This window comes from Canis aureus, chromosome 24 (genome assembly GCF_053574225.1).
Source record: "Canis aureus isolate CA01 chromosome 24, VMU_Caureus_v.1.0, whole genome shotgun sequence".
Classification (NCBI taxonomy): domain Eukaryota; kingdom Metazoa; phylum Chordata; class Mammalia; order Carnivora; family Canidae; genus Canis; species Canis aureus.
In genome coordinates this window covers 9,881,618-9,902,635 of record NC_135634.1, presented here as the reverse complement: position 1 = coordinate 9,902,635, position 21,018 = coordinate 9,881,618, and the positions used below count along the sequence as shown (strand labels likewise).

At 44.9% G+C, this 21,018-nt stretch overlaps 1 protein-coding gene across 1 annotated transcript in view; it reads left to right on the top strand.

Annotated features, from left to right (window-relative positions):
* The first annotated feature begins 223 nt into the window (after positions 1–223).
* Positions 224–21,018, top strand: part of B3GLCT (beta 3-glucosyltransferase) — a 238,226-nt gene continuing 217,431 nt past the window's right edge. Inside the window, exons 1-2 of the mRNA XM_077868187.1 lie at positions 224–414; positions 14,734–14,783. Coding sequence (XP_077724313.1) covers positions 342–414; positions 14,734–14,783 — 123 coding nt within the window. The 5' untranslated portion in view covers positions 224–341. The remainder of the gene's footprint in view (positions 415–14,733; positions 14,784–21,018) is intronic.

Below are 21,018 nucleotides of genomic sequence, written 5' to 3'. Positions count from 1 at the left end.
GGTGAGGGACGAGGAGGGGAGGAGGGGCGGCTGCCGGCCGAGGGGGCAGGGGCCCCGCGAGGAAGGGGCCGCGGTGCGGGCGCGGGGCAGCCGCCTCTGCCGGGTCGGGCGGTCGGGCGGCGGGAGCCCAGCGCCGCCGCGAGCCCCGCAGGACGCTCCCGATGCCGGCCGCCAGGGGGCGCGGCCGGAGCCGGCGCGGCGGAGCCCGAGGAGGGAGGAGGGAGGAGGGGAGCCGGCGGAGAAGGGTCAGCCGCGGCGGCAGGGGCGGCAGCGGCGCAGCTCCGCTCCCCGAGCGTCTCCGTCCCGGCGCCCCAGGAGGGCGCGCGGCTCCCGCCGCAGGGATGCTGCCGCCCGCCCGCCGCGGCCGCCGCCTCGCGCTCCCGGCGCTGCTCTCGCTCCTCACCTGCTCGCTGGGTAAGTAGCGGGCGGCCCGGGCGCGCACGGGAGAGGCGTCGCTTCCCGGCGCTGCCGCCCGCGTCCCGCGTCCCGCATCCCGCATCCCGGGGCCCGCGCCCCGCGTCCCGCGGCCGCGCGCGGACGGAGCTGCCGGGCGGCCCACCCTGCCCCGCGGGCGCCCGTGTCCCGCCGTCCCGTCCCCGCCGCGCCGGCGGCAGCGCCCTCTCGCGGCGTCCGGGAGGGGACCCGGCTCTCCGGGACCCCGGGGCGCGCCGCGCCCGCCCTCTCGCCGGCCGGGTCCCGCCGCCGCCGCGGCCCCCCTCGCGGCCGCCCGCCGCCCGCCGCCCGCCCGCCGCCTCCTTCCGCCGGGAGCTGGCGGCCGGCCGAGCCGGGAGGGCGAGGCGCTCACCCCCACAGGAAGCGCTGACTTAACGTGCAACTGCGAGAAACTTTGAGAGCGCGGCCGCGGCGGCCGCCGCCCGCCCGCCGCCCGCCCCCCGCCCGCCGCCCGCCCCCCGCCCCCCGCCTGCCGCCGGCGCCCCCCGCCCCCCGCGCCCTCCGGCGCCCCCCGCGCCCCCCGCCCCCCGCGCGGCGCCGGCCTGGAGGGAGCGGGCCCTGCGGCCGGGGCCTGGCGCTCCCCCCGCGCCGCCGCGTCGGGCAGGCGGGCCCCGCGCCCCCAGGGCTCTCCGCGATCTTCCGGCCGCGCCCGGGCTCGGGGCTCGGGGCTCGGGGCTCGGGGCCGAGGTGCCAACTTGGCGGAGTCCTCGGCCGGGCAGGGAGGCGCGGGGCGGGGCGGGGCGGGGCGGGTGCGCTCGCGGCGTGGGGCGGCCCCGGCTGTGCGGCCGCGGCGGAAAACTAGAGCCGAAGCCTGGAAACCCCGCGGCCGGGCCGCCGCCGCCGGGCCCCTTTTCTGTCTGTGTTTTTTTTTTTTTTCTTCCTTTCTCCTCACGAGCGTTTTCTCCTCTTTATCGTCACATGATGTGGCAAAAGTTTTTTTTTCTTTTTAGACCATTCCAATTGACATGTGTGATGAGATTTGTTCAAGTTTGAGACCGTGGGGGACCCGTGACTCCCTTTTCAGTGTTCTCGGGGTTATTTTCCTCCAACCCGGACTTCTGTGCTCCCAGTCCGTCAAAAGGCAGTAATTTCAGATTTTCAGAAATGGCAGAATGGTGCAATTTAGGAACAGACGTCGCGTTATTGCACACTGCTTTTTGGTAGCCCACCAGGCTCATTTTTATTTGGATTTAAACGCACCGAGTAGGGACGTTGTTTGCGTGCCCTTAGCATCTCGGTAGGTGCTCAGTGTGGGAAAATCGACTGAGCTTAATTGTTAATTAATTGTTCACACGCATGATTAAGTAAGCAACAGTGTAATTAAAAATTTTCGGGCACCTTGGGCACAGAAAGCTGTGATTGACGGCGAGAGCTTCTGAACTTGGAGACCTGCTTCAGTGGAAGGAAGACCGCGTCGCTGGGAGGGGGTCGGCCCTGGAAGAGGGGAGGTAGGAGGGGTGGGAAATGGGGGTGACTCTTGGTTGCCTCGGCTGGCTTGCTGCCTGGGAGCTTTGCACCTAATCCAAATGGGGTGGGTGGTAGCTGAAATTGGCGCTCTATTTATAGCATTGCGCCTTATAATGGTGCGCTGGGGCTACAATATTTGTACATAATATATTCCAGATATGGGCTGAAATACATATTTGTATTGCCATGTGCATCTCCCTCCTTCTCTCTCTCTCTCTCTCTCTCTCTCTCTCATTGCGCTTAAGGGAATATCTGTACTGCCCAAACTTGATAATACATTAAAGGACTGTCAGAATGAACCAAAATGTCAACACATTTTTAGAGACGTCTATTAACATTGTGAAGTTGTCAGATAAGCACAATAAATAAGACATAAAACCTATTAAAAGGTCCCTGTGAGACATTCGGCTTTGTGAACTGCCTTTCATGGGTTGGTACAGGCACGAAGCTGTATTCTTTGACGTCTGAAGTAAATCATGAGCTCAGTGGAGGGAGCTCTGCTTTGGTGGTGGTGGGGGAGCACCAAGATGTGAAAAGATGTGGTACCCGCTCTCTATATCTCCAAACCAAATATCTTAGAATCCGGCTAGAACAGAGATTATGATACGGGTTCTGAGGCATGTGAACAATGTTGATTGCTTAAAAGTGCTCTTAATATACCCTTATAAGTTTGACTCGGGTATGTATAGTTTTAGCTTTTTTACCACAAACTGTAGCATACCCATTGAGTTTTTGGAGGACAGTCAATATAGAAAATTTATTTTAAGCCCATATGATTATACAGACCAAATTCACTGCAACTTCAACTCTTTAAAGTCCAATGCCAGTTCTAGAATCAGATTTATTCACACCTCTACGTCAGCCACCGTGTGGCTTCTAGTGGGTTGGAGCTTGGTTTTCTCCTATAAAACAGGAGGCATAGACTAGATAAAATACCAGAACTTTGCCATTTCTTACAGTTTTAACATACTGATTCTATTGTGGCAGAGACTGCTCTCTGCCAACTCAATAACCTGTAGTTCCTTCTTTTCCAGACTAAAAAACCTCTTAGATAATCAGGAATGTTGGGTGACTGTATTTGGAGTTAGAGCCTCCAAGGAGATAATTAAGGGTTAATGAGGCCTTAAGGGTAGGGCCCTAATCCAGCAGGACCTATGTCCTTATCCTTCTCTGAAGTGGAAGAAATGCCGGGGATGCACGTGAACAGAGAAAGGCCATGGGAGGACACAAAAAAGAAGACTTCTACCTATAAGCCAAGGAAAGGGGACTCAGCAGAAGCCAGCCCTGTTGGCCCCTTGATCTTGGACTAATAGCTTCCAGAACTGTGAGGAATATATTTCCATTGTTTAAATCATTCAGTCTATGGTTGCTGTTAAGGCAACGCTAGCTGACAAATTCATCTAGGGAGTGAGGGGAAGGATGCAGGAATGTCATGGTGGTGGTAGCAGTGTGTCCAGTGAGAAAACATTTCCCAGTGGTCCTTGCAAGCCGGGGTAGCCACTGAGTTATCTGTAGAGATTTTTGGGTGGGTCTCTTGGTAAAGCTTATTAAAGGTAGCTGACCCAGTTGGGGTGCATCCTTTTTTTTTTGGTCTTTGTTTCATCTTCTTTCCCATTGTCTGTAAATCTGATGGCTGGAGCCATGGCGGTTATCTTGTGACCATGAGGTGACCTTGAAGACGGAAGCAAGTGGTAAGGATGGTAGAGCAGAAGGGATAGCACCACCCAGGTGCCAGATAGATGTGGGAAACCATGCCAGCCCTAGGTCACTTATTTCCGACTTCTGTTGCAAGAGATTAAGCCTCAATTGTTTAAGCCTCAATTGTTTCGGTTTTCTATTACATGCAGCAGCTAATGTATATATCTGTGAAGAAGCTCATTTGAACCAATGGTAAAATAATAAGATACTCACTTTTATCGTTCTTATCCCTGTTTCTGCTCTGTATGTGTCAAGATTGAATTTGTTAGCATCTTCCAAAGTTAGGGTTGATTTTTCATTCTGGTCCAGTTCTTGCTCAGATTCTTTTCATTGCAGTGAGTTAGATATTTTAGGACACTAAGAGCCAGACCTGATCCCAGGTTATTTTGTGTGTGTGTGTGGTTTTTTTTTTTTTTTTTTTGTTTTGTTTTAAACCCTGTTTATTTCTTAAGCAAATATGACTGATACAGATTTCACCCATCTGGATAGATTCTTATCCAGGTAGCCTGGGGTCCCCAAGTTGGTATGGGTCATGGGCTTGACCCAAAGGAGTTTGCCTTTAGCCAACCTTCAAGCTCTTTATGTAGGGGCATCTGTTTCAGATAGGATAGTGGGGAGTGGGGAGGAGCTATCCCGACCCTTTTGTTAACTTGCTCTAAGGCAAACATTGTGGGCAGAGTTCTTGAGCCAAGTTCTAGTAACTGACCTCATTTGGATGACTAAGGGCCAGGTTGTTTTTTTGTTTTTGTTTGCTTTTTTTTTTTTGTTTGTTTGTTTGTTTTGTTTTGCTTTGCTTTTCATTAGAAACAGGCATAATTTCTAGGCACAAAGGGATTATTTATGGGGAATTTGCAAATGTATGTTTTGCTTCTTTGTAGCATTATGGGTAATCTACCTTTGGTGTTGCCAGATTCTTGCTTTATAAAGGTATATGGGAGTGTTAATTCCATCTTTCCCAACACAAAGGAAAAATTCTAGTGAGTGTCAGGGGTTCATCAGATCTATTATTGATTGAGAGTTTCCCTTAATTCCATGTTTCAAAGCTCTATTCACTAAGCCACTCCCCAGAGAAACCCAATTCAGTGTAGGCGCTGATTTGCACTCCTAGGAAATGTTAACAGTTCAAAAATAGTATTAAAAGAAAGAACTGTAGTTGGAATTTTTTTCATTTATTCAAAAAGTGTTGAGTATCTACATGTGTTAGGCACTGGGAGTATGCAGGAAGAAGACAGATCTAGTCTAGCTTTTCCCTATTGAGCATGCAGTCTCGAGGGGAAGGTGATATTAAACACTACACAGAAACAAATTGCATTGTGCTCAGTGCCTGGCCAGGGAGTTTGGGGATACCGTGAGAATGCTTGGCAGGGAGATAAAGGGCTTTAGCCTGGAGTCTGGAATGGTGGTTCTCTACTGGGGGTTGATCTTGCCCCTCAGGGAACATTGGACAATGGCTAGAGACTTTTTGGTTGTCAGCGGGATGATTTGGCAGAGAATGCTACTAGCATCTGGGCCTGGGGTGCTGCTGAACATCCTTCCAGTGTACAGGACAACCTCTCCTCCAAAGAATCAGAGATCTGGTCTAGTGTCAATAGTGTTGGGTTCTGGGTTGAGAAATCTTGGAGTAGGGGCTCAAGGAAGGGATCTTGGAGGAAGGGATATGGGAACTCAGACCTGAAAGAGAAGCAGAAATCAGTTAGGGGAGGACGGGCATATGCCCAGCAGGGGCAGGAGGTTTTTGCAGGAGGGATACAATGGAGAAAAGACAGGACTGGAGAGGTCCAGAGAGGGGCTGAGAAGTTTAGTAGGGTTCAGGCAATGCAGGGTCTCGAAGAGGAGCATAAGGCTCTTGGACTTTGTCCTTAGAGCAGTGGGAAGTGGCTGAAGGGCTATAATAGGACAGTGACATGATTTAACTTCCCGTTTTAGAAACTCACTCTGATTGTCCTGTAGAGAACAGGGATTAGAGGGGGCCAGTGTGGATGCGTGGGACCAGTGAGGAGGCTGCTAGAACTAACTACGCGAGAGATGATTAAGAGTCTCTGAGACACGGCGGTTGATGGGTACAGTGGGCCGAGAGAAAGGAGGGGGTCACGGATGAATCAGGCTTTTCTCATGAGCTGTGGGTGGCTACTGGTGCTGTTTACTGATACAGGCGCTAATGGAGAAGGACCAGATTTAAACATTTTTAAAAAATTGTAGTTAAGTAACCTAAAATTTCTTTTAACCATTTAGAGGTATACAGTTCAGTGGTATGAAGTACCCAGACACTGTTTCTAAAGTTTACTTTTAATTTGAGGTGAGGATGAGGAATTCAATTTGGACAAATTGAGTTTGGGGGGGATGTGAGATGTTCAGGTGCCATTTCAGGTTGGCAGTTAGATTTGTGGGTCTGGAGTTCATTGGAGAGGTCGACTGCAGAGAGATTGGGAGCAATTTGAGTAGATTTTTAATTTTTTTTTAAAGAGTAGAGTCTTAATTGTCAAAATAAATCCATTTGAGCTCTTATTCAAAATTTGTGTGTACCCAAGATTTGGTAGAAGCTGGGGCAGAAAATAGTTTTTATCTGTATGATGTAAAGCTATAGGTTTTACACACACAAAAAAACGAGTAAAGGTATCATCGAATAAGATTTGAATGTATCTTAATTATAGCAATGCTATTTTCTCCTAGGGATATGACTTATTTTCACTCCTAAAAGAATATTTTATGGTCTGTAAAGGTGATATGTTTTAGTTTACATCATTGCTTGCTGTAGGATGCTCGAGGCTCTTTACACATCATGCTGAATTTATCTTCTCTAGATCCTTGAGGGTGGCTCTTCATTTATGAGGTGAGTGAAGTAAAGGAAGGTTAATGGCCAAGGCCTGTTGGAAAAATAGCCCTGTTCCCTTCCCATGAGCATCTGGCTAGTTATGCACCCCAGTGTGTCAGCACACAGGAGAATCACCTTAGTGTCTTGAAGAATTCCCTTTGTTAAGGGCCGCTTTGTTAAAATGTAGATTAGGGCATCCTAGCTCTAGATTTTTCTGACTCAAAAGATCTGAGAGGAGGCCTGTGGATTTGCATTATTGTAAGGCCCCACGTGGGTCTTGTGTGCTGGCATGCGCAGGAACCCTGCCTGGGCCACCCGAGGCCCAGGGATAAACTGGGACTCTTGCCAGATATTTCCTTATGTATCTGTACAATGTAAAGATGATTGCTGGTTGCTTTGTCTTTAAAACGAAATAAGGAGCTGTTTTGGACACAGCAAAGCATGGATTTGAGACCTGATGTGTCCTGCTCAGATATTTCATCTCCTTGGGAAAGGAACCAGAAACCCCAGAATTCAAACTAAGCAGTCTTTCTCTGGTTCCAGCATCCTTTTGGAACTGGCAGGTTTTCAAATGCTACTGGAGAGGGTGTAGCAGGGGCAGCAGGAGTCTCAAGAACTAGAGATTAAGTCGTTAGAGCAAAGGTGTTTGGACAGTTGACAAGTTCCTAACAGCATTAGGACATATCAGACTGTGGCTCCCAAGGATTCAGTGGTACTGACAGGGAGAGCTTCTAAAACCACTTTTTGTGTTGCAGAAATAAGATACTCCAAATTTAAGCATAGATTGTATTTTTTAAAGTTAGTTTGACACCTAATTATTGAGTACTACTCTTACAGTGCAAAGGAATTATATCAAGTGCTGATTTTTTTTTGTGGTTGAGTTTGTTCTGGAGTGGGTTGGGTGGCCAGGGATTCTTCTGCCCCTTACCTATGACTCAGCCTATGAAACATGCTTATGAGGGTGGTGTTTTGCATCTCTCCCCCGAACCTCTGTTTCAGTTGGCATATGGGTCTTCATAGTATTTGTTTAAATGAGATATGAACCAAAGAAGCAAAAATGACCTTTTTCTTTCTAAAATATACAATTATTTCCTATTTCTTTCTATTTTCTATTTACTGTCCTTCCTATAAGTACATTTATCCTCCGGCACAGAGAATATATTGGTCCTGGCCAAGTTTGTTTACCAAGTGAAGAAAAATTTGTATTCCAACCTCCTTTTTCCCACTGACTTTTTTTTGATAAAACAGAGGATGTGTTTCAGGTGGAGTAGGATCAATAGGGGTAGGTACTGAGCGGCTCAAAAGAGGACTATCATGTCTGTGTGCTCACTGCCACACTTGAGAGGCCAGGCCCCCCACCGCCAAAAAACAAACAAAAAAAACCCACTTCATCACTTCTCTTGGTGGATCACCTAGTAAATGGTGCAGAACCCATGGAATGGGGCATAGCAGTTCCCTGGCCCTAAATGATGTCCAGCTGTCTCCTTGTGGAATTGTGGGGCATCCTCCCCAGTGCTGCACATCACTTCCTGAATTTGCTTTTTGGTACCTGAGCAAAACTCTTTCTTCCCATAGGCTGGGTACTGTCCTGAACCTGTACATGCACCAACTTACTTCGTTCTTGTTTTGTTACCCCCTTTTACAGGGATGGAGGCAAAGACCCTGAGAGCTCAAGTCACTGGCCCTATGGCACCTAGCTACTAAGTGGCAGAGCCTAGATTTGATGGCACGAGGTGTGAGTCTAGATTCTGTGTACCTGACCAGCGTGCTGTGCTAGTCCTCCTAGTGCAGTGGGGCCTGGAGGCCAGGTCTCCTGTACTGCAGCCCCTTCCCATTGCACTTAAGAAGCTTTAGGGAGAGAACGCCTTAAAAGAACATCTTATAAACTCCTTAAACTACTGTCATCTCTTTAGCTTCTCTCTGCCTGGCCATTCATTTTTTTCATCTTTTTTTTTATAATTTTATTTTTTATTGGTGTTGAATTTGCCAACATATAGAATAACACCCAGTGCTCATCCCCTCAAGTGCCCCCCTCAGTGCCCGTCACCCAGTCACCCCCACCCCCCGCCCACCTCCCCTTCCACCACCCCTAGTTCGTTTCCCAGAGTTAGGAGTCTCTCATGTTCTGTCTCCCTTTCTGATATTTCCCACTCATTTTTTCTCCTTTCCCCTTTATTCCCTTTCACTATTTTTTATATCTTTACAGTTGTGTCCTGAAATGTTGGAGTTCCCTCACACTTCTGTCTTTCCATCTAGTCTTGTGGCTTTGGTTCCCTTGGACTGTGGGGACACTGTTGGCACCTCTCCTCTTGACCTGGGTACAGGCTAGGGCTGGATATATTGCCTTGAATGTCCCCAGCATCTCAGGATATTGGGAACTAAGCTGGCTTTTCTGCTCCCCTTGCTTCTTTCTCCAGCTTGTGAAGGGCCCTGGCACATACCTAGCCACTCCCTCTGAAACCCCAACTCACCCACACTGCTCTCTCTCCCTCACCAGCCCCTCCGGACTTTCCCTTCCCCACCCCATCCACTGGTAGGGTCTGCTCGTAGCCTGTAGGTTCTGCTGCTTTAATGGCCCAACACCTGCTTTTGCTCACAACCTGCTGTGCCCCGGCAGTGCCTCACCTGAATTCCTTCTCTTATCTCATTACCTGGCTCCATGGGCTTCCCAGGTGGCATGTTTATGCCTTGTTTTTTGGTCCCTCCACAGCCCACCCAGTGCTACTCTACAAACCTGTCTAAGACACACATTTCAGCATGGCATTGGGTTTCTTAGAAGCTTTTCATGGCCCTCACAATAAAAACAGACTCTGACTAACACTGACCCCTTTCATAATACAGCCTCTATTGTCTCATCTCTAGCCCCAGTACTCCCCTTCCCCAAGTATCTATGCCCTAGTCTCTCCCCTCCACCACAAGTGTCCGTGCCCCAGCACATCCTTCCCCCATATATCTGCCTCACTGTCTCCCCTGCCCCTAGGTGTCCATGTGCCAGTGCTCTCTCCCTTCAGGTGTCAGTGCTCAGGGTACACTGGACTATTAACCAAGCTTTGTTGCAGAAGCCTATTTCCAGGCCTCCTTGCTCTTGTAACCTGAAGTCTCTGCTGCCTAGAATATACTGCCTCAATCATGACGTTGAGCTTGGTACAAGTAGTGCTTAGGTCTCTGGAAGCCTCCCCTTCCCTCTGCTGCCCTGCCTTGGGTAAGATGCTCTCTGTTCCCACCCTAGGTGCTCCCTTACGGACTCCCGTTAGAATGACAGTCATTAGAGTGGACACTTGAGGGCTTGGTTGTTGACCAAGGGACCTGTGTGTCACTTAGCTCCTTGGGCAGCTGCTGCTTCATCTTATCCAGCCCCTAGCATGACATGTGGCACTAGTAAACGCAGCCACTCTCTGATTTTCTGTTGCACAAATGAAAATGTAAACTAATAGTAATGACAATAGCTGCTAAGGCCCAAAGCATTTAGCATGTGCCAGGCCCTGTTCTAGAAAAATAACGCATGCTAAATCATTTGATCTGTGGCTGCATGTCAGGGCTGGTTGTGTCCTGGGCCCATGTGGAGTGCGAGGAGGTGGGGGCTCCATCCTCAGATTGGGCGGTGGTGCCTCAAGGTACATGGATGGAGCTGGTGCCCAGCACGTGCACCACCCCAGGGACAGCAGATTTGTCTGAAGAGGAGGAAGGAAAGGCAGGCTCGGTCCCCATCGCTGGGTCGATGGGTTTGTTGTTTCCCTGTAGCTCTGCTGCCGTGGATTATCTTCAAAGCAGGTAATCAGAGCTAAGTAAATGGTCTGTGGGCTGTGCATCCTAGCGCTTTGGGCCTCCCCTCCTCTGGACCACCTGGAATTCAGCCTGGAAAGCTCTGGGGAGCTGGAGCCACTCAGGGAGGAGCTGTGCTGGGTGAAACATTTTGTAAGTAGGTCACAGGAAAGCGAGTGAAGCCCCACAGGCTCCCTCTCACAGTGTGTCAAAAGGAAATGTGGGGCAGAGCCAGTATGAGACCCTGGGCCTTGCAGGGGTCCCGGCTGCAAGCTTCTGGGGGTGTGCTGGGGCTTTGTTCTGGATGGTGGGGCTGGGGACACCCACTTTCATTTCCTCCCTCCCGGCTTCAGCGTAGGGCCCGCGACCACCTAGACACCGCCCAGACTGACAGTGATCATTGCACCACCAGCGGCATCATTGCAGCATCTCCCGAGCTTTTAATATGCTGAGCTGCACGCTAAATGCTGTGTCCATTATCTCACTTAATCCTGGCAGCACCCCTCTGACTGGGGTTATTTAGTGTCTCAGTGTTTTTTTTTTTTTTTTTTTTTTTTTGTTTAACACGGTTTCTATGATGGATGTTCCTGGGAGAATCTGGGAGGACATACCAGGGACTAGGAACAAAACGGAGTTAGGAGCTAGGAGGTACACTCATCTTTCCTGCATGGGCATGGGGTCCCTCGCTCCCTCCCAGGAAAAAGAAAAGAAACTTGATTAGTGTTGCTTAAATGTGTTGCAATTAATTCCTCTTCAGTTTTCTGGCACTCTGGGGGCTTAGGCTGGCCTATAAATCTTAGTCCCAGGTTACTTGTAAAATCTTGATTTATCTCTTAGAATAGGTATGCTAACACATTAGTTGGCTTGAATTATTTAAAGTTATCTCGGAAAGGTCTTATTTCTATTGCCCGTCCTGATTTGCACTTTAAATATAGTTCCCTGTAGCAATTCACAGGAATTCATGTTGAAAATAGAAAAGGGAAAATTACTTTTAAACAGCAGTTTGGCATATAAGAGCATGATTTACCTTGGAATAGTTCTCCAAGTGCACATTAAGGCCAAGCTTTCAAGAATATTTTTTCCCCACTGACTCTGGAAATTAGTGTGAAGCTAAACAGCAAACATCCAGCCCCAGGTGGCCACTCCCTTTGGCAGAGTTGGGGGATCATTTCCTCCCTCCTCCTTCCCCCCACCTCTCAGGCACACCATGTTAAAGCCCCACTGTGTGTTCTTATTAGGGTCATTGAAGGTGACAGGTAATTTCTTCGCTTGCTGATTTTTCTCACTTTCTCCTTTAATTTTACCATTTCTCCTGCATTTGCAGCAACTGTGAAAGCCAAGATTTTGTTGGTAGGAATTGTGTAAAGGATTCATTATTTTAAGAGTGGGTTTATTAGTGGCATAGCATATTCTGTGCCTTCAAAATGCACTTGGTTCCTTGGTGATTTGTTTTATTTAGATTGTAGAAACATAAAGATAAAACCAACTAGTATTTCTGTAAATATTAAATGAGGGTTATCTTGCCATATGATTTACTCTTATACCTAAAAGTAACTGATACATTTCTTACTTTATTGCTTTACTTGTTTATTTTTTAAGTAAGTTCCATGCTCAATGTGGGACTTGAACTCATGACCCCAAGATCAAGAGTCACATGCTCTACTGACTGAGCCAGCCAGGCACCTCCTTGTTATTGCTTTAAATATTGTCTACTTTATTTCTGTCATGGGGAAAAAACGAGTTCTTAATTTCACAGCAGAGTATGATCGGGACAAATGACAGGTGTGTGTGTGTGTGTGTGTGTGTATGTGTGTGTGTGTTTTAAAGATTGTATTTATTTATTCATGAGAGACACACAGCGAGAGGGGCAGAGACATAGGCAGAGGGAGAAGCAGGCTCCCCGTGGGGAGGCTGATGTGGGACTTGATCCCAGGACCCTAGGATTATGCCCTGAGCCAAAGGCAGACGCTCAACCACTGATCCACCCAGGCGTCCCTCTGTGTGTGTGTGTGTGTGTGTGTGTGTGTGTGTGTTTAAGGATATTTTAACTTTAGGCCTTTGTATTTTCAAAGGGAACTAAAGTCTAGTTTACTCTTCATTTAAGTGTTGCCTGGATAGAGGTATGCTATCTTGATTATGACAAGGAGGATTTGTGGAATTCACTTATTTTATTGGGAATGTCTTCCCTCCATATAATTCCTACATGAAACATTGTCAAATGACATTAGTTGCTTGCTTATGAAAGGCGATGTGTTAGTAACTCTCAGAACCAATACCAAATAAAGACATGTTTTCTTCAGTATAGAGTCTGCATTCTACAGGGCTTTCATGTTGACATACTCTTCTTTTTACATAGCCATCTGGCCTGCAAAAAAAGTGAGGAAAGACTAAATCCTGGTTATTAGATGATGAGTCACTGAACGTGTTAAACCGAGAAGGTTTTTTTATCTTGACGAAAGAAGGAATTCTAGCCCAGAGAGCTTTGACTGTCTGTTTGAAATTAAGAATTGATGGAGTCAGCAGAGAAGGATTTTGAACTAAGAGTTGTGTCTTACTTAGATTGACCACGGTTTTTGTATCCTGCAAGTTGTTGGAATGTTCTCTCTCTTGGAAATCTGTGGTGCTGAGTGATATTAACGTGTGGTGACTTCCCTATATACTATTCATTAATAGTTCTATTTTTGGTATCTTCTTGAGGGCTTTAAGTATGCATGCTAGTTTGGAGGAAATAAAATATGACAAAACCAAAGAATTAAATACCCAGAAGAATTTAAAATGGTGTTTGGGGTTAAATCTCTCCTTTCTTCTTAGAATTTAATGATGATTTGGGCTTTGTGGTTGCCTTCTTTTGTCTGTGTGTGTGTCTCTCTCTATGTGTGTGTGTGTGTGTGTATGTGTGTGTGTGTAAAATGAGAAAGCAGATCAGACACTCCTGAGAATAAGTTGGTGTTGGAGGACACACTAAATTCCTTTATTTTGCTTGGTGGATGCTACCTAGAGGAAGGAGTAAACAGCCTGTAAATAATGGGAATAATGGGATCCCAGCGCCATTGTAAAGACTTGCATTTATTCATTCATTGATTCATTCATTTGATAAATATTTATTGATGTCCTCTGTGTGCTGGCTGGTTCTAGATATGGGGCAGATGGTAAATAAAATCACATTCCTGCCTTCATGGAGCTTACAATAAACTAATATGTAAGACAAGCAAAAAAACACATCAATACATATTATATTAGTGGTGGTAAGTGCTCTGGAGGAAAAGAAAAAGTGGGGAAGGTAAGGAGGGGTGGAGTTGGGGATTTATTGTTTATATGAGGTGGTCTCAGGGAGGCCTCCTGTAACACCTGCTGTTAACTAAATTCTACACATAGAGGTTCCTTTGGCTTACATTTCAGTTCCACCCTGCCTTTTGAAATGTCATCCCAGAAATGGAAATGATTAAATGACGTCAGTCATTTGCTTCTTAGTGTGAATGTTTTCGATTATTTCCTTTGAGCATGTGTTATGTGGAGAGAGAATTTGAGGCAGTGGCTGTCTGAGCTTTAGGGTGGGGAGGGACCAGAGGGGGGTTCTGAATGGGGGAGGTGGTCTGTTGCTTCTCAGGAGAGTCTCTTCTGTGACATGGGGGAAACCTACTGCTGAAACTCCTTGTATGATACTACTGTTTCATGGAATCAGCTGTCCTGCACTTTTAGTACATTACTGCCCTATGGCATTGCCCATTTTCTCCTGGGGATGCTAATTAGAGAAAGCAGACTCTATGAGGTGTTTTCCTCTTAGCTCCTCAGGAGGCATGCACTATAAAATTAAAGTATGTTATTTTTTTGTCCACTTAACCTTCCTGACTATTGGGTTTATTTTGCTTTGTATTTCCCAAGTGTTTCTGTCATGTTGTTTTGTTTTTCTTGTTCTTCTTCTAAATGTAGAGCCCAGGTGTGTCTGTAGGGATATCTTTATCTGTTTACGGGCTCCAACTCAAAACATTAAATCATTCTAAATAGAGAATGATTTTAACTCCCTGACTCTCTTGGCCACATCGCCGTAGTGGGCTCTGTTACCTCCTGCCTGCATGTGGCAGCATTATCTGCACCCCGCTCCTAACCTGGCAGCCCCTGAGACTGAAAGCTTGCCCCAGATTTAGCTCTGTTGCCTGCCAGGCTCTGGCAGTGATTATGTGAGTAGGAATTTGTACTGCTTCCCTCTGGATTCTCGGGAATTCCCCTTCCCAGAATCGAGGTTGCTAAGAAGGTGTACTTTGTACCCGTAGACACAAAACAGTATACAGATTCTAATTTCTTTGATGTAGTATTTTTTAAGCTGGTAGCCTAAGCACGTTGGCTCCCCACCGACGAATAATTTCAGGTCCAGTGATGAAGGTGGCCTGCGGTGCTGGTTTGTAGCAATGCAGCTGCTTTTAAAAATGAGCAAAGTGTGTCTTATTGAAGTACTCCTTTTTCCTTATTTTAAGCACCAGTGTTGAATGTGAGAATGAATCCTGATTGATAATTTTCGTGTAAAAATGTTTTCTCTTTTCCAGCTTTTGCTTTGGTTTCTGAAGATACAAAGAAAGAGGTCAAGCAATCTAAGGTACTTTTCTCATCAAATTTACTCTTCCTGTCGGAGATTCATTTGTATTTTTTTTAATGGGAGCTATAATAATTTCATCTTTCAATAGTTACCAATTTTTTTAATGAATTAATGAAATGTTGGTCAACATAGATTTTTAATCCCTAGTGGCAACCTACAGATAAGGTGGATGAAAAAAAACCCTTTAATAGTTAAAGCAAAAAAAAAAAAAAAAAAGAAGAGAAGAAAGAAAAAAGAAAAGAAAAAAATAGTTAAAGCAGACCAAGTAGGTTTCACATTTCATTTTAAGAAAAAGTATTTTGAAATGGAGTAAGACATTTTAGAAGCTTGCTTGGATACTGTGGTTTTCTCTAGTCTGATTGCATCTAAACTTGGGCTTCATTTTCCCAGTCTGAGAAAGTAGTCTTAGGCTATGTCCCCGGGGTCACAAGAGCCTGAGTATCCTTCTCTCTGAAGGTGGCACTGCGTAAGAGACCCCAAAGGTGACTTCCAGGCTCCTTGCACAGTTGTACCCAGGAACCTCGGATAGACCCCAGGGGACCAATGGAGATAGGACAACACTTACCCAGATCTCAGAGCTGCTGCTTTTTTCATCATTGATCATGTTCAAGAACTTCACCTAGAGTTTACCATTTAGGCTTTGCATTAGATGAGTTTAGCAGATGAGAAAGAGAAACAATATATTTTTTTAAATGAGAAATGGTAGTTTAAGAATATCAATTGTCTTGGGATGCCTGTGTAGCTCATCTGTTTAGCACCCGCCTTTGGCCCAGGGCTTGATCCTGGAGTCCCGGGATAGAGTCCCACATTGGGCTGCCTGCAAGGGGCCTGCTTCCCCCCTCTGTGTCTCTGCTTCTGCCTCTGTCTCTCATGAATAAATAAATAAAATATTTTATTAAAAAAAAGAATATCAGTTGTCTTTATCATGTTAGTTAAGACTCAGTTGACTTTATTTTTTTTTTATCCCACAATTAATGTAAAAGCATTTTTAAATAGGAACTCTCTTTTGTCAACAGAGTATTATCTGTTCTAACTGTATTGTAGGTTTCCTATACAGGAACAATAATAATGATTTCCTTTGGTTTTAAGATCCTTTGTGTTTAATAAAACATTTTCCGATATTTCACTTAATTTGATTTTCCCAGTGATCCTCAATGATCTCAATTGCTAAGCAAACAGATATTCCCATGTATAGGCATACCTCGGGGCTAGTGGGTTTGGTTCCAGACCACTCCAGTAAAGTGAATACTGCAATAAAGCGAGTCAAATGAATTTTTTGGTTTTCACTGCATAATGAAAGTTGTGTTGATACTATATTGTAGCTTGTCAAGTGTGCAATAACATGATTAAAGCATATACCTCAAATGTAAAGTACTTTATTGCTAACAAAAAAATGCTAACCATCACTCCATCACTTTTGCTTTTAGCGAGTCATAATCTTTTTGCTGGTGCCTCCACCAGCTCTTGCCTCAGTGTCAGTAGCTACTGACTGAGGTGCGTGGTGGTTGCTGAAGGCTGGGGTGGCAGTGGCAATTTCTTAAAATAGGACAACAATAAAGTTTGCCCCATCAATTCACTCTTCCTTTCACCAATGATTTCTCTGTAATGTGTGATGTTGTTTGATAGCCTTCCGCAGTAGGACTTCTTTCAAAACTGGAGTCAGTCCTCTCAAACATCTGCTGTTGTTTTATCTCCTAAGTTGATGTACTTTCTAAACCCTTTGTTGTCATTTCAACAATCTTTACCATGTCTTCACCAGGAGTAGATTCCATCTCAAGAAGCCACTTTCTTTGCTCATCCATGAGAAGCAACTCCTCATCTGTTCAAGTTTGATCATGAGATGGGCCCATTTTTTTAAAAAATTGAATTAGAGTTGACACATACTGTTACATTACTTTCAAGTGTACAACATACTGAGTAGACAAGTCTGTACATTCTGCTGTGCTCCCCACAAGTGTAGCTCCCATCTGTCACCGTACACTACTGTAATACCATTGACTCTATTCCCTGTGCTGTGCCTTTTATCCCTATGACTTATTCATTGCATAACTGGAAGCCCATACCTCTCACTCCCCTTCATCCATTTTGCCCATCTCCCCCACCAGTTCCACTTCTAATTTTAGTCCTCTTGCTATTTCCTTGACAAATGTAGTTATTTACTGCCTCTGCTGAAGTTTTGAATCCCTTAAAGTCACCCACAAGGGTTAGAATCAACTTCTTGCAAACTCCTGCTAACGTTCATATTTTCACCTCTTATCATGAATCCTGAATATTCTTTATAACAGGTAGAATCTTCTTTGCCCAGATCCATCAGAGAATCATTACGAGGTCATTAGCCTTATGAAATGTGTTTCCTTTTATTTATTAATCTTTAATTTTAAAGAATTTTCATTCCAGTTTAGTTAATATACAGAAGTCATATGGTTTCACATGTACAATGTAGCAATTCAACAATTCCATGTATTACTCAGTGCTCATCAAGATAAGTGTACTCTTAATCTCATTCACCCATTTCCCCTATCTCCCTACCCATCTCCCCTCTGGTAACCATCTGTTTGTTCTCTATAGTGAAGACTTTTTTCTGTTTCTTGTTTTGTCTCTTTTTTCCCCTTTGTTCATTTGTTCTTAAATTCCACATATGAATGAAATCATATGGTATTTGTCTTTCTCTGACTAGCTTATTTTGCTTACCATCATACTCTGGCTCCATCCATGTTGTTGCAAATGGAAAGATTTCATTTTTTTTTTTTTATGGCTTAATATTCCATTGAATATATACACCACATCTTCTTTATTCATTTAATGATGGCACTTGGGTTGCTTCCATAATTTGGCTATTGTGAGTAATGCTGCAGTAAGCATGGGGATATCTGTCTGTCTATCTATCTATCTATCTATCTATCTATCTATCTATCTATCGTCCTCCTTTTGAATTAGTGTTTTTTATTCTCTGGGTAAATACCCAGTGGTGCGGTTGCTGGATCATAAGGTAATTGTATTTTTAGTTTTTTGAGGAACCTCCATACTGTTTTCAATAGTGGCTGTAAACAGTTTGCATTTCCACTAATGGTGCATGAGGGTTCCTTTTTCTCTTCATCCTTGCCAACATTTGTTTCTTGAGTTTTTGATTTTAGCCATGAAATGTGTTTCTTAGATAAGACTTGAAAGTCAAAAACTCTTTGATTCATTGGCTGTAGAATGGATGTTGTGTCAGCATGCATGAAAATAACATTCATCTCATTGTCTCCATCAGAACTCTTGGGTGACCAGGTGCATTGTCAATGAGCAGTAATATTTTGAAAGGAAATTTTTTTTTGAGCAGTAGGTCTCAACGGTGTGCTTCAAATATTTAGTAAACCATGTTGTAAACAGATGAGCTGTTATCCAGGCTTTGTTGTTCCATTTATAGAGCACAGGCAGAGTAGGTTTAGCATAATTCTTAAGAGCCCTTGGATTTTCAGAATGGTCAGTGAGCATTGGTTTCAGCTTCAAGTCATCAGCTGCATTTGCCCCTAAAAAAGAGAGTCAGTCTGTCCTTTGAAGCTTTAAAGCCAAGCATTGACTTCTCCTCTGTAGCTATGAAAGTCCTCAATGGCATTTTCTTCCACTAGAAGGCTGTTTTATCTATGAAGAACCTCTTGTGTAGTGTAGCCACCTCCATTAATTAACTTAGCTAGATAATTCTGGATAACTTGCTATTGCTTCTATACCAACATTTGCTGCTTCACCTTGTACTTTATGTTCTAGAGCTGGCTTCTTCCCTTAAACCTTGTGAGCCAACCTCTGCCAGCTTCAGACTTTTCTTCTACAGTATCCTTACCTCTCTCAGCCCTCACAGAATGACAAAGTTAGGGCCTTGCTCTGGATTAGGCTTGGGTTTAAGGGAATGTTGTGGTTGCTTTGTTCTTCTGTTCAGACCACTCAGAATTTCTCCATATCAGCAAGGTTTCTCTTTCTTATCATTCATGTGTTCAGTGGAGTAGCACTGTTAATTTTTTCCAAGAACTTTTCCTTTGCATTTACAACTTGGATAATGTTTGGTACAAGAGGTCTAGCTTTCAGCCTATCTAGGCTTTCAACATGCCTTCCTTCCTAAGCTTAATTTAAAGTGATTTAAATTACTTAAATCATTTAAATCACATGTGACTTTTCCTTTCACTTGAACACTGAGAGACCACTGTAGGGTTACCAGTTGGCTTATTTCAGTATTGTTGTGCTCAGGGGCTAGGGACCCAGAGAAGAGGGAAGGAGATGGGGAGCAGCCAGTTAGTGGAATGGAACACACACAACATTTGTCATTGATGTTTATAATCTTATATGGATGCAGTTCGTGGCTCCTCAAAACAAATACAATACTGACATTAAAGATCATCATAACCACATGTAATCATAATGAAAAATTTGAAATATTATGAGAATCATTAAATTTTAACACAGAGACACAAAGGGAGCAAATGCCATTGGAAAAATGACACTGATGGACTTGCTCGACAAAGGGCTGCCACAAACCTTCAATTCGTAAAAAACACAGTATCTGCAAAGCATGCTAAAGCAAAGTGCAATAAAATGAGGTATGCCTTTATAGCAGAGAAAACTCACCCTCAAAGAAGTTACATGATTTGAGTGAGGTCATGTGGCAATTAAAAGGTGAAATCAGAATCTAAATTTCCTGAATCCTTGTATTTTTTCACACTGTAATTTTATATTATGTAACTTTGTGCATTATAACATGTATGTGTGTTTGGCAGTAATAAAGCTTATTTGTAATGAATTTAAAGGGCTACCTAAGTGATATTAATAGGGAATTAAAACTTTGCGCAGTGAATTGAGAATTGTAGCATATACTTTCAAGCGTAGGTTCTAACTCACCTTTTTAAATAGGGAAATATATATATCTGTCTTCTTAAATATATATACACACACACAAACACATATATGCACACACATATATAAATATATATAGAAATAAGGTGAGTCTTGTATCTTAGTGTCATCTTTCATGTAAAGGTATTAAAGTCCTTGAAAAGTGTCCTTAACCCCACCTGCAATTAGGCCATGGAGCAAAAAAAAAAAAAAAAAGCCATTAATCCCCTGAGGAGAGGCAGCGATAAAATGTCTACTATAGACCATACCTGAGACTGGGAGCTAGAGAAGAATTAATTTGTCTAAGGTCGCCCAAGGTCTGTAGATGAACCTGGAGATAGGAGTTAAGGCTCTTAACAACAACCATGGTAATTTGGGATTATCATTAGTTGATTGCCCATGAGGGCTGGTCTCCCCCATGCTGCTCAGGAACAGCCACCTTCTGTCCCCCTCACCTCACTGCTGGCCTTAGGGGCCCAGGCAGGGCTCTCTCTAGAAGGCAGACAGCCCTGCTCAGGGAGGGGGGCCCACCCCATGTAATGTTCAGACTCCCTGGTTAGCATCAGGTGGCTTCACATCCAAATTTTGGGTGCGGCCAGTGCCCTGTTGTACCTCCTGGGGCCTGCCCTCTGGGCCAAGGTTCCTCTCCTAGGTTCCTGGTCCCTGGCACTGACCTGGACTCTGACCTAGCTCAGCTCTCAGGGGAACCTGCTCCCCGCCCTGGCCCCCCACCACCCCCTGGCTTATGCTTCAGGCTGTGATGCTGCCTCAGCCATGGCCATGTATGTGCTTCAGCTTGCACTTTTGCCTGTGGTGGCTTATGACATTGTGCCCTGGGTGATGGAGGGATAGAGTTGGACACTGTGGTTCACTTCCCTTCTCTAACACTGATACGCTGTGGGATTGACTCACCTTCACTGTCTTGGTTTCCTCATCTATGAGATGGGGTGATCTAATTCAGAAAAGCTGTTTTGAAGATTATGTGTGTGTGTCCATCCCTTTAAACAGTGCCACACCCTATTTAAATGTGTACCTGATACGACAACAAGAAGTATGTTACTCAGCCTTGCAAGAGGAACTTTAAAAAAATCAAAAGTAAAAAGAAGGACAATAGACCTTATTGCTTTTTATCAGTTAAATTTCTTTTATGGTGTTAGTTGACTTCATATGAAATAGATGATGATCATGATGAAACAGAGCTGGATTTAACAACTATCGAGCATTTTCTTCAGGTAGATGCTATCTATGCTCAACATTTTATTACTAAATGAAACTCCCACAGCAATCTTGTGATGTAGGTCTTCTAATTGTTATTCCCGTTTTACAGAAGAGAAACTGAGGCGCTAGTTAGTAAGTGGTGGGGGCAGAATTA